The sequence below is a fragment of the Ischnura elegans genome, chromosome 12 (assembly GCF_921293095.1).
Source record: "Ischnura elegans chromosome 12, ioIscEleg1.1, whole genome shotgun sequence".
Taxonomy (NCBI): Eukaryota; Metazoa; Arthropoda; class Insecta; order Odonata; family Coenagrionidae; genus Ischnura; species Ischnura elegans.
In genome coordinates this window covers 41,213,542-41,239,655 of record NC_060257.1, presented here as the reverse complement: position 1 = coordinate 41,239,655, position 26,114 = coordinate 41,213,542, and the positions used below count along the sequence as shown (strand labels likewise).

The window sequence follows — 26,114 nt, the reverse complement described above, 5'->3', positions numbered from 1 at the left end:
CTACACCATTATAATCCATGAGCTGGAGTACAGTTTACTGAATATCACACTGAAGCGGGCCGGATAAACGTTTTTAATTTGAATTGTAAACTTGCAGTGTATTGAAAATTAGCCATCAAATCAATAAGAATAGTGTAGAAATTTAGTTGCTTTTATTTTTCGGAGTTTACAAGTTCTACAGCAATAAATTTACAATCAGAATTTATAATCATCTATCCTTATGTCATTCTTTCACCATGTATTCTCTTTCTCTTCCTTCCTTACATACATGTTTTCTTTGAGACCTCGTTATCCATAATAAACCAGGGTATCTCATTTTGGTCTGTTGATTTTTTTCACGTTCTGTAGGGTCCAGGTTAGTTTTTACTCATCTCGGCTCTCTCCTGACTTTTAGTAATAGAAACAGATATATTTGCTCTTGGAATAAAAATATTCTTTCAGGCATTATCAACTTTAATAATTTACTTTGAGCTAACTATTTATTAGCTAACTAGCTATTCTTAACGAGATGTACAGAAATAAATTTTCACTTACCACACGGGATTTCTAAGTAAAAGTGCTTTCAAAAACTGTTACTTAAAAGCGCTTTCAATTCATCAGGTCATCGTCTTTCAGAAACAATTTGTTGTACATTCGTCAATTCATAATTAAGAAAAAATCATAAAATTTCTAATTACATACTCTGTCAAAACAATATATTTTTTATAATTTTCACTAAGGTATGAAGATTAGACATAAATAGGTATATCTTTAATCTTTCAGTTACCATAATATTTTTTCAAATTTTGTTGAATCGAATTCCATACATTTTACAAAACTTTATCTTATCTCAAGGGTGCGGCAACACAACTTCCTTTTTTTAAACGGGCGCCATTCATTCGGTTGATGTCGTAGCGGAGCGCCAGTGGTCTCGTTCGAGAGGCGTGACTATAAAGTTCTCTTTTTACAAAATTCAGTCGCCATAATGCGTCGTTAATTCGGCTCACACTTCAAGAGCATAATAAATGCTGGGCGTAACTTCGTTAGAGAATTTCCTTTATATTTTTTAACGCCATTTGATCTAACATCCGCCGCCACACGCCTATTGAGGCGACTTATGGGGCACTATGAAGATGTATACATCGGTCAGTGCTAGGCTGAGTAAAATGTGAAAATTTTACCTCAGTATTTTGTCAGACGGAAATATTTAATATCCGAGAAACAAACAAATGTCGATAAATACCGAAAAAGGTAACTTTGATGAGATCAAAGATTATATACTCCACGCTCCCATTAGGGAATGTAAATTCAAGTCAAAACACTGCAGAAACAAGTGACTTTGTACGCAGTCATGCGCACGGGTGCAAAGTTAATTACACCAAAGGATGAAGTTCGTCAGGAAAAAATTATTTGAATTTAAATGTTTGAATATTTTTATTTAAAACCCATCCCGAAGTTCGCTCTGAGATAATGGCTTGATGGTGTAACTGGCTAATACACCTAACCGGTAACCGGGAGATCCGAGTTCGAATCCCGACTAAGTCAAATATTTTTTTCGTGGCGAACTTCATCCTTTGGTGTATTTATGAAGTCAAAATGTAAATGTACGCGGTGTTACTCATACACTGAGATAATTTCGAGATGAGAGCGCAAGACTTGAGTAATACGTTATGCTCAATAAAAACAAGACTGTTCGAGTAAAAAAAATGTTACGTGTCCTCTTAAGGACACTATTCTCCGCAAAAACGAAACCGGTAGCATGCAGCTGAAGGGTTGGAATCAGTGGCGACTTTCCCATAAGGACTCTCGGACGCCGCCCCGCCCAAAGATTTGAAAAAGGAAACAAATTAAATACCCATTCAATTGTAATTATAAATCAATTAACCAAGGTGTTTTTTCAATCGCATGCATCGAAAATGCAGGAAAAACATGCAAAAATAGCGCGAGAAGTTCGCATTTGTAGCCGCGGGGCGCTGGCCAGAACGTCCCAATCCATCACCATGCAGTTATATGAAGAGTGGTGGTGGGGGCAGCTGGTGCTATGACGCGTCTAAGCTTGTGCATTATGGAAGTCTTGGGACGCCGGCCGAGCATTCGCAGAGCGACGTATCTAGTGAGATGACATCGCAGCGCCGCCCGGCGGCCGTATAATCTTGGTGTTGCAGTGATGCAGAATACCTTGTTTTGGTGACCAGTTGACTTATTATGCGTAAATTGTTTTAATGTAAATAGGCCTAGTCGTAGTGGAGTTAATCGAGTTAGTGACTGTTAGTATTTTATTGTTAGTGATAGTTTTGTGTATTAGTGGTCTCTAGATTGCCTGAAAAAATATTTAAAAATTTTGACCCCCCGGGGGAGTGTGCCCTGGGGTGCCTCGTTTTGCCTCTTTTTTTAGGAGCGAATCAATACCCGGCAAAAGTTGCTTACCCGGGTGGGTATTACAGATATGATTTCTTTTTCAAAATCTGTTAATATCTTCTGCTCGCCATTATGTCTTGAAATTTCGAAATTTTTAACGAAAAACGTTAAAAATGTAAATAATTTAAATTTGGTTTTAGCAAGCACTCATTTTTTTCCAATGGTGTATAACAATGGTCTTACCTTGATATTTAAGACCAAATACGTCAGCTCTATTCCTTTTAATTATCGAGAAAATGACCTTTCATCGCGTCCCCGAAAGTAGGGTTATTGTGGGTAGGCAACCCGCAACACACAGTCTCATTTTACTCCATGCATGCGATAAATGACGCGAAATAGAGATGTTTTCCCGTCAAAAACGTGTAAATAATGTCTGAAGTTGTCCTGTGAAGTTGTTGTCACCGTGCCCCTGCGAGCATTAGACTCAGGAGCCGCCACAGGTTGGAACGTACTCTAGGGAAAGGGAAAGGTTAAAAATCAACAATGAAACGCACTCAGGTTTATTTATAGAAGGAGAATTTTAATGAGGAAACTTTGCGCCATAATGGAGGTACATCGACTGCATCAAGAATCCGGGCGACACGTCTTGAGACGCTTCGCTTTCCCGGAGCACAGCCGCAGATCTGCACGGAAGGAGTTGGATGACGGAGATGCCTCGATGTCTCCTTAATGGGCGAAGACTTCTAAAGTTGCTGGTGGGTCCAAGATGGAAGTGTCAAGACCTCACAGAGGGTACTGGCAGAGATGGAGTGTCGTACGGAGTCGTTGAGAATTCCATTTAGTACTTGATGGAGTATCCGTGCTGCTCAACTGGTTCGACCTCAGTCTCAACCTTGTATCCGGTCTGGTAGGTGATGGGGGCGGGGATGACGGCGGGGGCAGAGTAGGCAATGGGGGCGGAGTATGCGATGGGGGCAGCGTAGGGGGCAGCGTAGGGGGCAGCGGCGTAGGCCAGGGGGGCGTGAGCGTAGGTGGTGAATGGCAGGGTGTTGGCGGGGAGGAGTCCAGCGGTAGCGACGGCCACGAGGGCGGCGAGGACCACCTGAAACAGAAACAAAAGAATAATGAAATCACGAGACGCCTAGAGACGCTTGATTATTATCATTTTTTTGACGAAAAACGTCGAAAAATCAAAATGGCGGAGAACTTGATTTGATATTAAAGTATGTATAGGTTTGCGGAGGCATTTGTGAAACAAATTATCGTGGAATAAATTGAAATCAACAGAAATATTACGATGTAATTGATCATATTTAAATTAGATTTAAAAAATCGGAAATATATTAACCTAACTGAAAACTTAACATGATATCCAAGGACTTATAGGTTTACGAAGGCGAATATTAAACACATTACCGTGGTATACAGTGAAATCACCAGGAAAATTATGTTTTGATATGTCGAACATATTTGAATTAAATTGAAAATTTTCGTATGCAGCTATTTCGTAAATATTTTTTTCGTGCGCTCATCTTCAGTATTTTATTAACTCAAAGAGAAAGTGGCGGACTTTACAACGGGCACCTTTATGACCCCATGGCGAATATTTCTGAATATTTCGAATGTAAATATCACCAAGCGGCCATTCTTTTTATAAAATAAATCAAAATTTCCTACTGCTTTTTGAGGTGACCCATAATTGTAAGTGGGAATATCGGTGTACTAAAAATATGGCAGACTCAACGACGGGTACTTAAATGAGTAAATGGTGGACTTTCCCAGGATTTTTTACCAATTGAGATAGTAAATAACTTTCAATGGCCTCTTCTTTCCCATTTTAGTCAAAATTAGAAGCTCTATAGTTAAGGTAGTGGAAGGTTGGTGCGAACTTATGCGAAACAAGAGGAGCGGACTTCACGAAGAGATCCTCTATAAGCTCATCAATAACATTTCATGCTGGAGTTTTCACAATGCCGACAGTAAACATCTTCTGGCGGCCATGTTCTTTCTCAATTCAGTCCGAACTTTCTAGTTAGAGCGGACTGATACGAAACAAAGGGGGCGGTCTTTAAGACGGGCACCTTGATGATTTTTAGGTGCGCTTTTCATATAGGAATTTTGAAAGTTGCGAACGTAAATAACTTTCAACAGCCATGAACTATTACAATAATGAAAAAATGAACATAGCCACAGCTATTACGCTTCAAAACTTCATTGCAAAAAATACAAACATAGACAAATGAAATGGTCGGATGAAAAGCATATCTCTCACTGAAGATTCACACGATTTACAAAAGTGAAAACAAATCAATTCGCGTTTCCCATTATAGAACAATCAATGTTACTTCGGTTGATGCATTTACTGTAATAAAATTCCAAATATGTTGCAAGAAAGGAGGAAAAGTTCGTTTTATACGAATTTTTGCCTACTATTTAATGATACTTTTGCGACCACAAATCACAACTGGAGTCATATAGCCGTAAATATATTGTTATTAATTTAACGATATGGTCTAATGAACTGAGACAGAATTAATAAAATTAAATTTTATCCTCCAGTTCGTTTAGACTGACTTGAACATTTCATTCGAGTAAATACCATAGGAAGAATCCTTAAAATGATAAATTGTTCGAACCATCTTCACGAAGTTCATTTCCATCTTTATCTAAACTAAAAAAAAATGAATTTTCAATGCCAATCTTAGAATTAAGCGAGCCATGAGAAAGAAGTTGGCCTTGAAATCGTTTACGAACGCCTTTTTGGACAGAAAAAAACGTCCACACTCAAGCAAGCAACTTTACCCCAACCACGCCCGAGACAGGAGTTCCATTGGAAGAATCCTTATCGTAGTAATTTATTCTTAGAAAACTTTTCCACTCAAAGAACTCCTTGAGGGGAACACCCAATTATTAGCGCATCGTTTACACTCGTATTTGGTATAATAATTATAAGTACATCGCGAAAACAACCCAGTACGATATCAATCACCGGAAGATTAGTTGCGACAGTTTAGTGGATCATTTACAAGAGAATGAAATTCTTTACACACGGTGTTTCAACCAGAATAGCCGTACTCATGCTAGAAATCATATTAAACAACTTACCGCCGATAATGAGAAATGATAATGAAAAAACTGTAGCTTAAAAATAACTTTTATTGCAAATAAAAAGCGAAGTAATTATAATTTTATAATTTGAAGAAACGGCGGCTTCACGATATACTGATAGATATTCAAAAATTATTTTTAGCATTAACAGAAATTGTACGCTGATTCGTACGCTTCTCATTATTTATTCATTCTAATGACCTTAGATCACATTTCTAATTAAACAAGTACTTGAACATAAATACTCACTCGGTTGATAGTAACCAATATCATGACTAACCACGAAAAAATAACTTGATGTAGGTGAACTTTAGGCATATATTTGAGCCGGTCTATGTTACAGGAATTGTAAAAATATTTTTCAGCCGTTACATTACATTAGGTAAAGAAAATAGTCAAAAATAAGCAATAAAGTACGACTTTAAAAGAAATTAAGGCCTGATCTTTCAATTTCAAGTATCGAACAATGAAAAATCGCTGAAGGACGGGTTACGACATTAAAAATCTAAGTATTTTATATGAAGTTTTATATTGTAGAAAATTATTTTGTACTCCACCTATGCTGGAGGTAAAAGTAACATCAAGTCAGTAATATTTTCCAAAGGGTGGCCATGCAACCAACCCAAAGAAAGAAAATAATGAGGATTTAAGGAGAACTCTTATCGTGATTTAAAACATGACCAGCCCACTGTATCCATCCATCCAAACACTTCATCACCAAAACGAGCCACGTTTGACAGGAAAAAATCGAATGAAGAAAAGAGAATAACGAGTAATATTTCAATAATGGAACTTACGAGCTTGTACATGTTGAGGGTTGGGTTGGTTTTCTGCTTCTCCAAACTGATCGAACAGGTGCTTCTTTCGCTAGTCTGCGACTGATGCTATTTCCACGTGGTGATATTGCTTTTATAGAGGCGGCGGCGAAGGGTGGGGTGGCGGAGGCAAGAGTAGCCCCAAGGGATAAGGTGGTGCTTGGGAGGAGGGGGGAAAGGATGATTGCCATGGGCAACGGAGGGGCGAGGGGAGGGAGAAGATGGGGGGAGGGAGGGAGGAAGCGTGGGAGGGGAGGTGGAGAAGGGTATGGGGTTGTTTTTTGGCGGTGAGCGAGTTTCTGAAGCGACGAAAAACTATGGCAGTCTTGAGGTTTAAGCGGCGGGCGTGGTCCGCAGACGAGGTGGTATAGCGTTCCCGCGCGATGGCCGGATATAAAAAAAAAGCGGCGGAAAACACGCAATGGAAATGTCAACTATATCTTACTCTAAACAAATAAATTTATTATTTGATATACCTGGGCCAACGACTGAAATTTATCGACAGTCATATCAATACGTGGGGCCAAAATTATTTAGTATGTGTCGAAGAAGGAGAAGAGATGGGGATTTATATCCGCTGTTAAAAAATGGCTTATGCGCCATGTGGAAGTAGAGTTTTTGATAAGAAAGGTAGCAAAAAATGTTTTCAATACAAGATAATATCTTGTATTGAAAATAATAATAACAATAACTACGCTAATAATAATATAATAATACTATTGATAATATGTATGTATATATTATATTGTACGTAAGCATGTAATTGTTATGCGTTTCTAAAAGCAAACTAGTTACCATGTGTATTAGTGTGGTGTGAATGTACACATTACTGGAATATCAAATTGAATGCAAACAATAAGAAAAAAATATCACTGAATTCAACGAAAGAAATTTATTTGTCTTGTATTGATAGCACCAGTCCTGTATAAGCAGTGTATGATGGTAGCCCCAAAACGATTTCACAAGGGGTGAAAATGTGATGCCATATTAGTGCAATATTGAATAATGTTTTTGGTTTTAACGTATTTTTCTGGAAACCGAACTAAATGTTGAAGCATAACAAATAATTTCTTTTTTTCAAATACATTGTGTTTCTCGGTCCTTAGGAGAACGTGAAAAAATGGTGCAATACTATTTTTAATTACGATTGTGATGCGACCCTGACTAGGAAATAGGTCCAATATTACGTTATTTAAAGCTTAATCGTATCTCATTACGTGGGCGTACGTAATCGCGGAAGAAATATTTCCCTAACTAATTTTCGTGAACGCACCAAGAAAGAACAAGTGAACTCATACGCTGAAACCGTTGCAAGTATTATTTCTTTGATAAGTGAAAATTTATTATTATTTATTGTTACAGATGGAAGCTGTGCTATGGGCATAGTATAAAAAGTATTTATCAAAACAATTTGAGGTTTTCAGCTCATTTCAAGCATAGAAGACTTTCATAAGCGAGCTTATAGAAAAACTAACACATATTGAGTTACGGAAAGCGATTGACAGGGATCAGATTAAGTATAAGGAAATGAAGATTATGATTGCTGAGCGCAGGAATATATTTTCTTTCTTATCTTAGCTATTACCAATTAATATAAGAGAAAAAATAAAAAAAATACAGAAAACTACTGCTTGTCTAAACATTATGACCAATTTAAGAAGCTAAATGAACTATTTAAAGAAATAAAGGTCAACTATTATAATTCATTTTCGGGAATACGTCTGCGTGCTTAATATTTAACTTAACGTTTCGTTCCACTCACTGGGAACGTCGTCAGGAGAAACACCTTAAAACTAAAAATAAAGGTCAAATTTAAGTTTTCTGAGGACGAAATCCTGAATTATAGAAATTGAGTCTAATGCATGATTTTATAATTTCCAAAAACTTTTCTTAGCTACAACATTTATTTTAGTAATTATTTGAGGGCTATTAAGTATTACTTTATTCTTGTGCCCTAAGTAATGCCAGCATATAACTCAGGTTAACGATATACGATGCATGTAATGTATGCCTACAGTAAGTATGAAAACAGTAAGTCTATGCATTCAGTAAGAAATTATAAATTTTATAATTTCACCATTTCACACAAAATGGAATCAATCGCCATGCGAATGTACATATTCAAAATCCATTAAATATTAAGGTACGGTATAGGTTTATACTTCCAAATAGATTACAGAAAGTACATCAAAATATTGTATATATGTATGAATTGAGATCAAATGCGTTAAAGAATAATAAAAGCAATTGTAACTTCGAATCGCAAAACAATTTTTTTCCTTAATATTTTAAGAAGGTCTTTCGTAATTGAAATATTCAATTTAAAAACTAGGAAGCGATTTAGATTTCCAGGCTAGGTACTCAACGATAATAACAAGTTCTCGGAGTTGTGGAAATTACGTCCCCAGGGCTGTAATATTTATCAAATGTGAGGGATTTGCTCAATATTAAGACCTTGAATATGACTGAGATGACCTCGTTAACCACAATCCGAGGTTGTATGAAAACCTAAGGTAAATATGTAATTTACACCAAATTTGGTAGAACCTTCCTCAAAAATGACAGTTTTATCCTAACAATAAGATTCGAAGAAAAACTTTCGCTATCAAAAAAGGTTTTTGAACCGGTCAAAGGACATGATTGTTCTTGATAAGAAGAACTTTGTACTTCCACATGTATGCATTGTTAAACCAGACAACTAATTCAAGGATAAAATATTACCAAAAGATTTTTTACCCGAAGATCCTAACTATAAGCAGCACTAATTATATAAAGTCGATAGATCCTCTTTGTAATTTAAATCGTATTATGAGGACGCATCAATTTCGCATGATGGGCCCTTTTCATGAAATTTTACTCGTTTAAAACTCTTTCAATCACCTTGAAATGTTCAGGTTGTATACCTTAAGTCCTTTTTAACATTTTTTTGCATCTGAAATAAAAAAATGCAAAGTATTTTCTACGATTTTAATTTTTGAATTGCAGACACAGGCAAATGCAGACAAAAATCTTCTCGTAATACCTAGAATATTTCATTAAAATAACCCAAGTTAGAGTGGAAAATATTCTTTTTTCTCTCAATCTACAACAACTATTACAGCTTAAATACATATAATTGCACAAGGAAGATACAGGAGGAACTTCCAGAAATACTGCAGGTGTATTCTACTCTGCAATTTTCACAGGGTCATCCCGGCGATATTTTTGCGAAGGGCGGGTTTTCCTCGCGGCTAACGGGTTTTTTGAAGGAACGGCAATTGGCGGTAGGCGTCGCTTCGAGTTTCGGGCGTGGCTCACACGGAGCTCAATGAAGAGCTCTCCCACGCTTCCATTTTTAGCATTTTCGATAGTTTAAGTGGTTGAAACGGATATCGCTGGTGAGAGTCCATGTTGATAACGTTTATCAAATCCATAGGTTATTATCATTAGGTCCATATTAGAAGGAAGGATTGACAATTATAATTTGGATCCAATGGCGTACCCGGCGAGGGGAAAGAGGGGGCTGCTGCCCCCCTAGAAGCAAAAATCGCAAATGTTTTTAAGGAAAATAATATTTTTTCAAGCAAATAATTTTGATAACTAATAAAGAGCTGTTACAGTTCCCTTAAAATGGTGATTTCATTCACCTTTTCCATGCTTAAATCTTACCTACAACTTGAACAACCATGGGTTGTCCCCCCTAGTTTTAATCCTGGGTACGCCCTTGTTTGAAACCAATTGATCTCTTAGCATTGAAGCCACAAAGAATTGAATCTTATATTTGTGTTCCTTTCAAACATGATTTTACTTTCTTCTGGCCTGTGACGGCAGGTAAAATGATGACAAATACTTTTCACAGTATATTTAACAATTCATCAGATGCTACATATCGATGGTTAAGTTCTAACAACACGTATCTCAAAATTTGGCCGGTTTGAGACAGGTATCTTAAACAAATTGTAACAACATTAAAAAATAAAATCCAAGCAAAGAGCAACTATTTAGATGCAAATGTAAGGTTCTTTTTTTGTTTTTAATTTCAGTTTACAATTAAAAATATGAATCATTTCTTTTACTCTCCTTAACAGTTGATATAAGATCGAGGCTTTGGTGTTGACAGCAGCAGAGAAGTATAGAGTGAAAGCATTCGAAATGTGGCGCTACCGATGAATGATGAAGATAAAATGGATTGACCGTGTAAGTAATGAGGAAGTGCTAAGAAGAGTGGGAGAAGAACCTTAAGTAGAATACGGGACAAATTAATTGCCCATATTATGAGGCCTGATGAAAACATTCGTAGAAGGGCAAGTGGAAGGGAAGAACAGCTATGAACGGTCCCGAATGAGTTATATAGTACAAGGACGTTCCTAGAATCAGAACTAGGGGGGCAAGCCATTGTCTAGAAGGGGGCAAGCCAAGTTGTGACATTTTAGCATGGAAAAGGTGAATGAAAATAACATTTTAGGAACATTATAACAGCGCTTTATTAGTTCATGAGGTTATATCCTTGGAAAAATAGTTTCATTTTAGTTACATATCTTGTTCTAATGCATATCATTTTTCGTGAATTTAAAGAAAATTTGTTAAATACTTTCGTTTCAATTCAGTACTGATTTTGCTTCATGACTTTTGCGATTTTTGCTTCTAAATGGGGGCAACTGCCCCCCCTGCCCCTCGTTGGGTACGCCCATGACGTAGTACAGGTTATAAAGGATGTAAAAGAAAAGAAATACGTCGCTATGAAAAGGCTAGCGGATAGGAGAGAGGAATGGAGAGCCGCGTCAAGTCAATCTTAGGATTGTTGACTAAGTATGATGATGATATTAAATAATGGAGGTTTTTGTTTGCCACTACCCATGGCAAAGGTTATTTCAACCCCTAGTTGCCTTTTTGATAGTTTTTTACTCATCTATAAGTTTTATGTCCCTCTTCGTAGATGGTGTACCATATGCCCTATATGCCTCCATTTCGTTACTCATATTCACATAGGAAATACTCATTCGACAATATTAGAGAGTAGCTTCGATCTTTACATCATGCATGACTATGCCTTTTGATATTTATAGTATTTTGGTACATTTAGTCAAAACGTGAGTATACTTTTCGCACATGTTAACGTATTTCTGTCTCAATAGTATAGGCAGTAATTTCTTTCGTAACCTGAGAAAATAAGAATCATGTGTATTGCGAATAATATCTTCAGATGGCATTGTTATTTTTTCTAAAACATTTTGCCTAATTGTTCATTTCCACAGAACTTCTTTATGGGCCAATAAAATCATGATTTATGAAGAAAACATAAGGAAACTGTTTGAGATCTCATTTCATCAGGGGAGATTATGTGTTACAGAATTCCTCTTCTGCAAAATGATTATCTGTTTTTCCAATATCAGCAAGTTCCACGTGACACTATGTATTGCACAAGAATTTCTTCTCGAGTTTCAACGGCTTGAATTTCTCTCGTTAAGCATAAGAGGCAGTAGTTTTTCTCGCAATAAAACTCTGTTAAATAAAAAGGTTAGAAATACGGAAGGAAGGAAACAAGGAAGACATTTTAAGTGATCATAGGAATGCCTAAAAATTGCTGGACAAGGTATTTTGTCGAAATAGTTGCGAATTAAATCACCGAAATTGAGAAAAGATAAAATTCCTGTTCGGGTTAGTGCGGTGGCTAGAGTGTTGCCCTCCCACCAAGTGGATCCGGGTTCAAATTCTCGCTGTGACAAATATTTTCCAGAGACTTCCCATTCCCTGCTTGGGTGCTTTGTAGCGGACACTTCAAGTGTAGTGCGACCTCAGTAACCTGATACTCATGCAGCCGTGGCATTGCCGGATCATCGAAATCGCCGGATTATTAGACACGTGCAGGAAACAAGCATAATGCAAAAAAAACTCTTTAGGTATAATTGTGCAATTAAACACATATAGATACTGACCCCAACTCTCCCTACTGCTTAGGGTGAGAGTCAAGGAAGATAACCAAGTTAATAATAATAACGATTATGGTCTACAAAGGCAAAATAAACCCTAGATACCATTGTGACTCTGCAAAGAATATTTCTTTTCCCGATTCAGCGGGCCATGTGGCCAAAAATTCATGCAAATTATGAACGGAGGAACACCAAAATAAATAAAATTAAAACTGACGAATATATTATTATTTATTATTATTACACATTGCTGCAAGTAGACTTTTGCCTGGTGGTAGCTTTAGATGTATACACATGAATAACAAATGTATCTATCTAATACAAAGTAAGAAACAGAAAAGATACCTATGGTAAAAAGTAATACTTAAATTCTAATATCATACTACTAACAATTGAACATTGTCCCAATAAACTAATTTCAAACAATACATAAAATACATAAAATACATTAATTCAGCAATTCTAATATAATACAACTAACAAATGAACATTGGACCAATTAACCTAATTTCAAACTCTCCCAATTAAACCACTATGCAATTAACCAAAATATATTAATCGAATATAATATACAAATAAATTCAGAGGTAAGGAGAGAAAGGGATAGGAACATATAATGGAAAAAGGACGAGTTTCTGGCTTTTTTCCATCTACCAGAGCACCGTTGTCCTAGTCCTTTTTCCATTATATGTTCCTATCCCTTTCTTTCCTTACCTCTGAATTTATTTTTATGTTTACGCTTAAGGTGCCGTGTGACTGTGAATGAAGTAGTGAATAGAATATAATATATATTAATCGAAGGGAGGTCCCCAGACTGTACGGCGGATTACTGGACTAGTCGGATTACCACAAGGGCGGATTGATTTACAAAGACTCCACTATATAACACTCCGTCCGTCGAATGGGACGTTAAGCCGTGGTCCCCTTGACGCCTTTCTTTAAAGGCCGCATTACGTGGTACACGGAATTGCGCAATCTGACGTACGTGCGAAGGCGCAATCAAAATTGCGTCGTGTAAAGCGGTACATTGCTAGAACACATGCGAGAATGCGTGGATGCGAGACGGCAAAATAGCCCCTGTCCTAATTTCGTTCATGCATTCGCGCAATTCCACGCCGTTTTAGAAATAAATGCAGCTCTAACCTGCGCAATTCCGTGCCCCGTGTAAAACGGCCTTAAGAGCAGGCTAATGCCGACGCCGGGTTTCTCTCCACCCTTCCTTCCATACCCTTCCCTATATCACACCCTAGCTTCCTCCAAATACCACCACCACCGCAGAATTCCTGTTTTCTAATCATAAGTGCTATTTCTCCTAAACCAGTACTCTATGAACAAAAATAACATCCTCTGTTACAATAATTAATTGCCTACTTCAATACTTCATCCCGGATGCCTACTTCCTTCAGAGGTGTTTCGTCCGCTTCCAGCCCGCCGAACGACCTTGCCCCAAGGTCGTATTTGACGGGCATTTGAGTAAAAGAGGACATATTCGTCCCGTTTGACGCGATCAACATAGTTATTATAAAGCCAAATAAAGGATGAATATTCTCCATACTATTAGCGCAAGAAGTAAAGCAACATAAAATGAGTTAACGGGAAAGACTCGGATAGGGGGAAAAAAATGGAAAAAGACAACGTTAAACTGGAGGATGTTAGAAATCATTAAATTGTAAATAAAAAATTTTCTAGTAACTTTAAATGGTCACTGCTCAGTTTGAGGATACCCACAGAAGAGAATAAACAGGAATAATTTCACCTGGGTACTGTTAACTTTCTACACCAGTAAATACTTTAACTTTATTCCTTGTTTTTTTTCGCGACTTTATCAACTGAATCCTATAAGTGGTATTGTGTGCGTCAATGCCATTTACGAATTATTTGGAAATATTTCCGTATCTCATCGTAATTACTTGCTTGATCGGCAATTCATTTTTATAGTACTCGTTTGTTTGTAGTAGTAACACTAACGGATACAGAAAAAACTCAAGGGGGCGCACTAAAGTTATTTTGAGCTACCTATACTTTAATCGTAATGAAAAATAATCCAGTTACGAGCAAAGTTTAAGATGGTTTTGTTTAAACTGATTGTACGCATGTACAAGACAATGCTATCTTATGATATAAAAAAGTTATAATTGTGGTTCTGCAATGTTCGACAGTGCGGACAACCCCGCATGGGGGGGGGGGGGGACGCCCCCTGCACTCCCATATGCATCCGTCACTGAGTAGTAACAAGTTGTTTGCTTCATTGACACTAGTTACACATACTTTGCCATGAGAAAAAAATGGCCCTGAACTGGGAATCGAACCACGAATCTTTTAACTTCAGGGCCACTTTGCAGACCAATAAGCTATCCAGGTTCCTAAATTACCGTGAGAACTGTGCCTAACATCTGCCGCATTGAGCCTCGGTACAATTGCCATTAGAAATTAGGGACCTGGATAGCGTAGTTATCTGCGCAGAGGCCCGGAAAGCCAGACTATCATTGTGAATTTCATCGCTATTAATATTAATTATTAATTTAATCAAACCTGATAGATAATCATACAATGTATTAGCTTTGTAATCATACATAAATATTGCAGAAAAGGTATGTGTCAAAATTCTACTTTGTTCTTAACTTACAACTGAATATGTTTTTTAATATTATATAATTTATTGCTAAATATTTCATAACCATATACTTTGTTTTATTGTTATTACTATTAAAGTATTCTACCGATTAAAGTGGGTTTTCATGGAGTATTTCTATTGAATGTGGGTTTCCATGAAGCATTATGCCAGCCTCCCCTTCCTTCATATACGAGGGTCAGTCAAAAAGTAATGCCTCCCATTTTTTTTCTACTTAAAAAAATTAAGTTAAGTGAAAAATTTGAATTTGGCGCCATTTCTCAAACCTTCTTCTGCAATCCACTGCAGTAGTAACTTTCTGTGTCAACAGGTGGCAGCACAGCAGAAGTTTGTAAGATGGCCGACATCGATGTTCGTTTGAGACAGCGTTGTGTGATTGAATTCTTGAATGCAGAAGGTGAAACGCCCATACGCATTCATGAAAGACTGAAGAAGGTGTATGGTGTTGTGACAGTGGATGTCAGCACTGTTAGACGATGGGTTCGTCGTTGTAAGGAAGCTGAAGGGCAAACACCGTTGACTGACGAAAAGCGGAGCGGCAGGCCGGTGAGTGCAGTGACTCCACACAACATTCAGCAAGTTGATGACATCATTCGTGGTGACCGTCGGGTGACTGCAGATGAAGTGTGTCGCATTATTTCTCTCAGTAAAGGCAGTGTGATCACGATTATTAAACAATTGGGGTACTCAAAAGTTTGTGCACGGTGGGTTCCAAGAATGTTAACCGATCAGAATAAAGAGGCAAGGAAAACAATAGCCTCCCAACACTTGCAGCGCTTCCGTTTGGAGGGAGATGAGTTTCTGAAAAAAATTGTGACCGGGGACGAAACATGGGTGCATTTTTTTGAACCCGAATCAAAGAGGCAGTCAATGGAGTGGCATCACACAAGCTCGCCGAGGAAGAAAAAATTCAAAACTGTGCGATCGGCAGGGAAAGTTATGGCAACAGTTTTCTGGGATACAGAGGGTGTGATTCTGGTTGATTTTTTGGAGCAGGGATGCACAATAAATTCTGTTCAATACGTCACAACCCTCAAAAAACTTAAAGCACGTCTTCAGCGAGTTCGCCCAACAAAATCAATGGCAGATGTTCTTCTTTTGCATGACAATGCAAGACCACACACCAGTCGTCACACCTCTGACGAGATTGTCAAAATTGGATGGGAAGTTTTGCCTCATCCCCCATACAGCCCTGACCTGGCACCATCAGACTTCCATCTGTTCGGGCCACTAAAAGAAGCTCGTCGTGGGATTCATTTTGAAGATGAGGAGGCCGTCAAAACATCCGTGCGTCAATGGCTTAGCAAGCAGAGCTGTGATTTTTACCGTGCTGGGATACATGCCCTTGTTCAAAGATGGACCAAAACTGTAGAGATGGGCGGAGATTACATTGAAAAATGACAAAATGATCCTCAATGTTGTGGTTTTCAACCTATGTAATTGCATTTAAATTTCCTGACAATTAAACATAGAAAAAAAATAGGAGGCATTACTTTTTGACTGACCCTCGTACTTCCCTATTCAAAGAAAATAAGGTCTACTCCCTTTCATTCTATCTAAAAATCCTATTCTTTTCCTTCATCCCCCTCGTTTACCCAAAATTCTACCCTCTATCACTGTCTCATTCCCTCCTCCCTTAGCTCTCCCTCCAAACCCACTGTCTCCTCCGTATTATGTAACATTTTCCGAGACTGCCTTCCGTAAATTAATACATGCAATTGCTGGTATTGTCATACAAAAACCGAAACGTTCCGAATTTATATACATACACACAAATACGGACTCTATCATTTATGCCAGTTTTCTAATAGGGAAAAATACATGCCTATTTCATTTACAACACAGCCAGCAATCTTATGTAAACCCTTCACATGGTTATTTTGGAATTTACTCCATTTGGAACAAGATTATTTTTTAAGAAATCTACCGGTTTAAAGTAGGTTTGCGTAAAGTATTAAAGAAGTATTCTGGCTGTCTCCCCTACCTTTAAGGACTTCTCTCTTCAATTCTTAATAAGAGCTACTACCTCTCATTCCATCTTAATTCTCATTCCCTTCCCTCCTCTCCCTCGTTTACCTAACAATCCGCCCTCTGACACCGTTTTCAACATCCTCATCCCCGCTAAGTACTCTCTCCATCCATACCTTCTGTCTCCTCCGTATCTCTTCCAGAATCTTATTCTCCTCACCCACCATGCCCAGCACTTCGTCGTTCCTCCTCCTCTACGTCCACTTCACCTTCTCCATTCTCATATCTCCAAATTATATCCATTTTCATTTTCAGCCATGAAGAAGAAGAATACATTTCTGAAACTTAAGCAAAAAATTGCGCTTCAATTTTTACAACACAAGCACTACACTCCAAGAAATTCATTCACATTTTCAAAATGTGGAGTAACGAGCGAAGTTCTTCACCATTTGCAATTGAATCAATTCTGTACATTTGAAAATTATTGCCACTGTCTACGGGAGTGCAGTCTGAGGCAGGTGTTTAGAGATAGGTGGACAGGAATGAGGAAGAAGGGACTACAGATTGTGACGTTATCAGCGCTCTTTTGTAGCGATACTCGGTTTTCAATCATTCAAGAAAATCATCGGAGCGTAATATCTCATACCGTATTATTCCTCACGCAGTCATTTTGATTCGATTAGTGCTGTTTAAATAAGCAATGTGCCTCAATAAATAGCCTTATATGAGTACGGCGATAACTACTGCATGTAAAATTAAATTGTAGGATTTTTCTTAATTTTTTCGGGGCATGGAATCCCCGCATTGCAAGGAATTTACCATTGGTAACCATTTCCTACAGAGACTCACTTCATATTACAAGAGGTAGGATTGTTACGTGAGATTGGAACTCACCACAGACTACGTCGAATCCTTTGACTACGTTATGATATCACACTTTCTGGATCGAGTTGGGTTTTCAACTCCAGGAGCACTTTCGGGGTATCTGAAGATTTCACTCGAGACCATCCTATCAGTAGGCGACCAACGCTCTACATCTAAAAACCACCCCGCAAGCTGCTTCAATAAGTGTGTGGCAGGGGGTGGGAGGTTAGGACACTAACTGTTTGCAAATTAAAAGGAAATCTTCAAACGAAATTACGCCTAGCATTTATCAAATTCCTTTATTGTTCGGGGGAACAATCCAACGAAATTATCGATGGGTTTTTATCCTCATAGAAAAATCTGCCAATTACGTTGGTAAATCACGTAATCATGAGCTTAAATATGAGTTTTCCTTTGCATATGGCATTATATTTACTTTGTTAAGTGTTTTGCATCTATCAAGTGTTTATTGTTTCATTTTGCTTTCGTTATTATCTATACATCTTTTCCACTTGTTATTCATTCTTAGCGTTTTGGCACTTGTTATCATTACATATGTTCCATACATATTTTAGAATAACTGTAATTATCTTTCAATGTTAACATTTATGTAATACCATTATTAAAATTTCGAAACCAAAGAAGTCCTCTGCGAGAAGAGCAGTGTGAGTCTGTGGCTTAGTCCAATTGGTTCAACTGCCAGGCGGCGTGCTTTTATGCAGAGGGGTTAAAGAAGCTACTGCAGCGGTACGAAAAATGCTTAGAATAGAACGGCGATTATGAAGAGAAGTAAAATAGGTTTGTAGCCAACTAAAAGTGCCAAGAAAATGTTAGACCTAAGGTTTCCGCGGCATTTCACCATATATGAGTCTCGGCTTTTGGGCGCTCCTAAGCGTTAAGTTGTCCATAGGGGACGACAGTATAGTAGACATTTATAATGACCGGTGAGTTTCATATTAGTGTATTTTGCGTGAGATTTGAACCAATGGACAACGCCGTTGAGTTCCTATTCGGTTTCGAAACGTTGTCCACCGAGCCACTGTTTAAAGTGCTAGAAGAGGAAGTAGTCGTAAGATAGGTGCAAGGTCAGGACTGTACGGTGGCTGGTCAAAGAGTTCCCAACGAAAATCTTGGATTTTCTTTTTGGTTTTCAACAGCAGTGTGAGCCTGTGTCTTAGTCCGATTGGTTCAAATCTCAGGCGGCGAGCTTCTATGCAGAGGGGTGAATGAAGCTGTTGCAGAGGTACAAAAAATGGTTATAAGTGAACGGCGTTTATGTAGAGAAGTGCAATCGGTTTCTAGCTAGCTTAAAGAGTCAATAACATGCGTTTCATATGAGTATATCTTTTCCTCTGACCAAATGGCCTTTACTTCATGAATTTCATTAAATTCACGGATTAAGTCCTTCTCCGCCGTATAACACATGCGCGCTGCAGATCCGAGGTGTGGCCGTACTAGTATAAAAGTCAACGACGATTATGTAGAGAAGTGAAGTAGGTTTGTACCTAACTAAAAGTGCCAAAAATATACGTTTCATATGAGTATATTAAAAAAAAATCTTTTACTTACATCTGAAGAATCCAACTGCAACCAGTGCTGCAGTTGGTAAAAAAAATTTAGGCGGTACTCACAAATATGGAGGTTCCAGATGGACTCGTAATGGACTTCGTTGAGTGGGTCACATTTTCTACACGCTGTTTCTTCAGCTGACCCTCTTCCTGATCTGAGACCAGACTGCGCATTTTCTGGATTGAATTTGTCCAGTGGCGGCCTAGCACTTCTGAGGAAAATTAATCTTCCGGTTCGTTTCACCAACAAACTGTTCCTTTTGTTTATTGAGAATATCATTCATAGCACTAAATGCTCTTTAGCACTCTGATGTGGAAATTGGAATGGAATCAATTATAGTTGTAGTAATTTTTCAAGGTCTTTAGGTTTCATGTTCGTCTCCACATATTCCCTGAATGCCTGCATGTATTTTATGTGATTTAAAAAGGTAGTTAAACCGGTACGCTTTTAACGAGTTTGGATTTTAGGGGGTACGCCGTACGGGCCCGTATCGGCCCAACTACAGCACTGACAGCAACGAAACTGTTTTCTCAAGAAATATGGACCGATGCGGAATGAAGCCCAGAATTTCTACATTTTTCAAAATGGGTTCCTGAGTCTTGCCATGGGCGTACCCAGCGAGGGGCAGGTAGGGGGCAGCTGCCCCCCCTGGAAGCAAAAATCGAAAATTTCTTTAAGGAAAATAATATTTTTTCATCCAAATAATTTTAAAAACTAATAAAGAGCTGTTACAGTTTCCTTAAAATGTTGGTTTCATTCACCATTTCCATGCTTAAATCTTGCATGCAACTTGAACAACCATGGCCTGCCCCCCCTAGTTTTGATTCTGGGTACGCCCTTGACTCACTCGTTCAATTTCCGTCCCCTTTGGGCTTCCCTCGAATAATTCCACCGCCTAACCAGTTGCCGGACTCAGTGTCACTGTACCAATATCCTTGGAGGTCATATCAAAGGTGAAGGAAAGTGACATCTATACACCGCGCATCACATCCTGGGCTAAGATTAACGCTTATCAGTCGCTTATGGATTCGAAATTCAGAATATTTACACGAGCTCAAACGGCAATGCTGGTCTACACATTGGAGAAACGTTGACAACTAGAATATAAGTACTATTGTGGATAAATACGAACGCATGTTCGTATTTATCCACAATAGTATCCTCCTAAAAAAAAACTTTTCAGGAGAACCAAAAAACGTTTTATTTTTAAAATTTTATAAAGTTAATTAACACTTTTATCAATTTATTTGCTTCAACATTTGTAATATATAATTTCGTAACAAAAAAAATTGTAATACAATGTAAATTATAACTTTTAATAAATACACACAGAGTAATATTTCACTTCTAAAAAAATTAAGAAAAGTGCGTTCCGGCACTGCTAATTTTGCCATGACGTCACTGGGTGACAGGTATTTTAAAGACATTGGCATTGTACCACTTGATAAACTCTGTCACTACGCATTACTGATTGATGATTATTTCAAGAATTAATAAAAAAAGGAGAAAAAGAATAATGCTAATGTAAATTTGAGAGTTTTAGAAAGGTATGATATCCCACGATGTCATACACATAAGGGTTAAAGGCAGTTAAAAGTTGTAGTTCCTAAACTGTGGAGCAATCTAAAGAGTGAATTGAAAGGTGAAAACTTTGACTGTAGTTAAAGGAAATCTTAGGACATTGTAACTGACTGGTTTTTTGTATAATGGAGGGTAAAAGTATTTTATAGTATTGTAAGTTTATTTATAATTTATAATGTTCATTAAATTTTTTATTCGACGATATAAAATATATAATGCTTAATTTGACACCTTCTGAATACATTGTTAAATTTGAGTCTAATAAATTATCTTTCCAGGATCAAAAGAAACGTTAACTCAAGCGAGATATTGTTCTAAACGTAAACGGATAGGTATAGACTTAGTTTCTCCCCTGAACAATAAAGGCCTTTAATACATTCTAGGTGGATGTCATCTCTTTTTATTTTTTCCCTTTTTTATTAACGGTTAAGACACCCATATTGGGGCGGCTTGCAGGGAAGTATGTGAATATGCACATGTAGATATTTGTATATATCTTTAATTCCGCCTTTAGCTGGTGAAATCCTAATAAAGCTGAAGCTATGTACTTATATCCACCCTTATTTTAAATTCAAATAAAAGTCACTTAACCCTTAATAACCACATGTCGCTTCTACGCAACCTCAAAAATGTGTAAATTATCTGCTCTATTTAGGAAATATCTAAACTGCGCATTATTTTGCGGTGTATATTGTAATGGCGAAATATTTAGCTGCCACAATAACGGTGATTGAGAGCTAAATTTTCAAGTTTTCGGAGCGAAAAATCTTGAAATTTAATTTCTCCCAGAAGCAGTTCTGGGTTAGAATGTGTTAACAATGCAAGTAATACCTTTTCATATAAAAAACTGGAGTGATATGAATAAAAACATTCAGTGGCGTAACTATGGGGATGGGGGATGGATAAGGGGATAGATCCCCCCCAAAGTCTCAGGGGAAAAATATTAAAGCTATTGTCTAGTTTTTACATGCATAACTGAATATGCTTAAAGTTAAATTTATAGTGCCAAAATGATGTAAAATATATTTATAGGCATGTCATTTTTCAAAAATTTTCCCGTGCCCCGTTACGGGGATGGGGGTCGCCACCCAAGTCCATCTCATCCCCCCCCCCCAAAGTATATCCCTAATTACGCCACTGAAAACATTGGTCGAAAATCATAGAACTAGTCCGATGTTACATCTCGTTTCTCCAATAATCTAATCTTTAAATGTTAACATAATATTTATTTTCTTATTCATTCCTATCAGACGAAAAATTACCAATCCACATCTACATCTACATACTATACCGCAAGCCGCCTAAAAGGCGTGTGTCAGGGGGTGTTAGGACAACAGCCGTTCTAATATAAAAAGGAAGTGCTCTAAGGAAATTACGATTACCATTTATTAAAGTCCTTTATGGTTCGGGGGAAAAAGGAATTCCCGTATCTATCCGTTCGGCAAAACATCTCTCTTAATTTATCGCCTCTGTCGGACCTGGAAATTTAGAGCGGCTCTAATATTATGTTCTCCGTGTCGCTCTTAAAGATATCCATTCTCAATTGTTCAAGCAATCTCAGCCTAGCGCGTAGCCTCCGAGTCACCAGCGGCTCCCAGCCTATTTCGCTTAGCATCTGGGTAACGCTGTCTGTAGGCCTGTAATAGTTTTTGAAGATCAGCGCAGCCTTCTTATGTATTTTATTCAGTTCGCGGATGAAGTCTTTCTGCACCCGATCCCATGCGCTCGCTGCATATTCAAGTTGCGGTCGGACGAGTGCGAAATAACGCCTTTATTTTACTTTCTCATCCGGAAATCTTCCCACAATACGCTTGACGAATCCTAATTTCTTCAGGGCTACGCCGCAAATATTTCTTACATGTGTTCCCCACGATAGGTTCGAGGTTATCATAACTCCTAGGTACTTCACTTCGCCTGTTACTTTAATGTTATCACCATCCACAGCATAAACATGGTTAAAATTGAACGAACTCTGTAAAAATGTACCGACATACATTTTTTCAGATTAAGGTCGAGTCCCCACTCTTGGCTCCACAAATAAACATTGTTTAAATTCGATGATAGAATTCCATAGCCGGAGTGATCACTAATTTCGCGATGGATGACAGCGTCGTCAGCAAATTAACGTATTTTACTGCTAATTTGGGAGCAGTGGTCATTAATGTATGCCGATGGCTAAGTACTAACAACACGTATCTCAAAAATAGCAACTTTTCAGGAGAGAAAAAAAAACGATTAATTTATTTTACTTTCATACTGAAATAAAAATAACAAAAGTTCATAATACTGAAAAAGAAGCATTCATTTGCAAATAAAGAGTTGTTCTTTGCTTGTATTTTATGTTTTAATGTTATTACACTTTGTTTAAGATACCTGTGTCGAATTTGAGATACGTGTTGATAGAACTTAGCCATCGATATAATGAACAAAAGGGGGCCGATTACGCTTCCTTGTGGAACACCTGATCTCACTTTAACTACAAATCTAGTGAGGTGAGAGCGGTGCATCTGCTTAACTGGTTGGAAGCGAGTACGTCTGACACGTCCGGTCCGCTATGACGGGGACAACGCCCATTTCGTTTACGCAGTCCAGCTCCATGCTCGGGAATGACCGCCAAAACATAAAGCATCGGCTCATTGTCACGGCCACAGCAACAGCTTCACCGCGGACGTCACTCTATGGACCAACCACACCCTACCACTGGGACCCCTCCCACGATGGAGTCCACCCATGAACAACGAACTCACTTCCGTAACGGATGCCGCTATATAAAGTGACGGAGCTGGATGGGAAGGCACCAATCGCATCTCAGCGACTTTCCAAGACTCACTTCACAGAGAAGCAGCAGCCAAACCCTTCCATCACCATGTACAAGCTCGTAAGTGTTGATTCCGCAGCCCGAGATAATACTATCGTCATTAGATTGCACTCGCTGCAATGATGGATGCGAGTGCAGTGGACGGGAATGTTCATTTGTAAATTTCTCCATCATTCTGCGATTGCAATATATTTGCGAAGTTACCCCTTTACTTAGAAGACTAAAATACAATCCATATTTTTTCAAACTTTTATAAATTTGAAATTTTACGATTATTCGACTTATTCGGTCTAATCCTACAAGTCTCTCTTTAGGATGTAACACAATTTCCACCTCAAAAATATCTATTGTTGAAAACAGCTAACTATTCTTAAGTTAATCCTTAAGACTCTCTTCCAAATAGCAAGCTTTTATAAATTTGTTATTTAAATGAATTTTCGGAGATATCGATATAACCTTACAAGTCACTTTAAAACCGATAGTTAACTGTCTAACGCACTGCAATAATATTGAAATTAATGTTATGTATTTTTCCTGACGCCAATTACGAAGCTTTTTTCTCATTATTTCATTTCGAAAATTATATCTATTTTATTCACCCCGAGATGTCTACTTTCACGATTCATGGTTTGAGTTAACAAAATACGGAAGACAGGCACGTGAAACAAATAATTGCTACAGCTGGGTCATTAAGGTAAATTGAGTCTGCTTTTTTTCTTATACTGAAATTCCCACTTACAATTCGCTATCTTGATAAAGGAGCCAGAAAATTTTTATTTATTTTTAGGAAAGGAATGTCCGCAAAATGATATTTAAATTTAAAATTGCAGAAATCCTGCATAAAAATATACGCCATGGGGTAACAAGGGTTCCCGTCGTAAAGCCGCCATTTTCTATTTTAGTTCACGAAATACGGAAGACAGGAGCATGAAACAAATAACTACGACAGTTGAGCACAAAACATTTCAAGCTGATTCAAATGCATCCAATTATAATATAACATTACGGTTGATTGAATTGTATTTCACGCTAATTTGTTCAATAAAAACTTCAGTAGACCAATAAGTACTTTAATATCACGTTGAGTTCTACTCCATTTTGATTTTCCGCCGTCTTTCGCCAATAAAATGATAATAAATAAGCGTCTCTAGGCAACTCGTGATTTCATTATTCTTTTGTTTCTGTTTCAGGTGGTCCTCGCCGCCCTCGTGGCCGTCGCTACCGCTGGACTCCTCCCCGCCAACACCCTGCCATTCACCACCTACGCTCACGCCCCCCTGGCCTACGCCGCTGCCCCCATCGCCGCCCCCGTCGCATACTCCGCCCCCATTGCCTACTCTGCCCCCGCCGTCATCCCCGCCCCCATCACCTACCAGACCGGATACAAGGTTGAGACTGAGGTCGAGCCAGTTGAGCAGCATGGATACTCCATCAAGTACTAAATAGCAACAAGGGAATCGAGGACTCCAATCAAAACAGATCCAGTAAAAACAGCCACAGGATTAAGGACGATGAATAACAAATGTTCACGTCCCAGTCTAGTCTGAAGCCGACGTACTATTCACTAAACTATTATGTATTTGTACATACTCAAAACTGACCATGACAAAGGGTTGAATTAAAAGTTCCTTGAAAGCTCAAAAATATATTTTTTATTCAATTTCTATGCCTAAACCCACCCCTTGACACCAACTATATCGTCATAGAATTTAATTAGATCCTAGTGCAGTTTTAATTTCGTTAATTACCATTCAGTTCCCCGAAACTCATCGTTATTCAACTTTCATACCTAAACTTAACCATAAAAATCAAGGAAAATCTCATAATATTTCATTCATCACAATATTTGTGTTTACTTCATATTAGTCAAATTGTGTTCATAGTGGCTGATATTTTGACGCTTCAATCATTTTTCGGTTTTACGTTCATCATCAACTTCTCCACACATGCCATAAGAGGCCTTTCTGTGCCATTTTTCTCGTAAACCTTACCATTAAACGAATATTTTCATAATATCTAGGTTTTTATAGACGTTTTGGATTATTTTCACTCTCTGACATTATTCAAACCTCTTAGTTGTCGATTCTATATCCATAGTCGGATTCAAATAAAATACAAGTTTTTACCCAAAGTGGTCACTAAGAGTCAAGGACTTTAATCACATCAGATTCAGTCAAAACAGCCACAGGATTAAGGACTACTAAACTATTATGCATTTGTGCACACTCAAAACTGACCATGACAAAGGGTTGAATAAAAAGTTCCTTGAAAGCTCAAAATGGACTTTTAATCACTATCTATTCCCAAACCAAACCCTTAAAAACCACCCACTTCCCCATATCATTTAATTGAAAGGAAATGCAGTTTTTATTTCTTGTATACTGGCTAAGAACCAGTTCTGATAGTGAGAAGTTTCTTGACAGGTCATCGTTATCCACCTTCCATACTTAACATTAACCATTCAAATCAAAATCCTCATAATTTTTCATTCATAATTATATTTGTGCATACAA

General features: G+C 37.9%; 2 protein-coding genes across 2 annotated transcripts; one reads left to right on the top strand and one right to left on the bottom strand.

Annotated features, from left to right (window-relative positions):
* Nucleotides 1-2,896: 2,896 nt before the first annotated feature.
* Nucleotides 2,897-6,348, bottom strand: LOC124169453 (cuticle protein 21-like). Its single transcript, XM_046548065.1, has 2 exons — nucleotides 6,243-6,348; nucleotides 2,897-3,439 (listed from the first exon to the last, which is right to left on the bottom strand). The coding sequence occupies exons 1-2, from the start codon at nucleotides 6,252-6,254 to the stop codon at nucleotides 3,176-3,178; spliced, it is 276 nt and encodes a 91-aa protein (XP_046404021.1). The 5' UTR covers nucleotides 6,255-6,348; the 3' UTR covers nucleotides 2,897-3,175.
* Nucleotides 6,349-23,526: 17,178 nt separating this feature from the next.
* LOC124169101 lies at nucleotides 23,527-25,245 on the top strand. The gene is made up of 2 exons (XM_046547585.1): nucleotides 23,527-23,661; nucleotides 24,792-25,245. The coding sequence occupies exons 1-2, from the start codon at nucleotides 23,542-23,544 to the stop codon at nucleotides 25,041-25,043; spliced, it is 372 nt and encodes a 123-aa protein (XP_046403541.1). The 5' UTR covers nucleotides 23,527-23,541; the 3' UTR covers nucleotides 25,044-25,245.
* The last annotated feature ends 869 nt before the right edge of the window (nucleotides 25,246-26,114 follow it).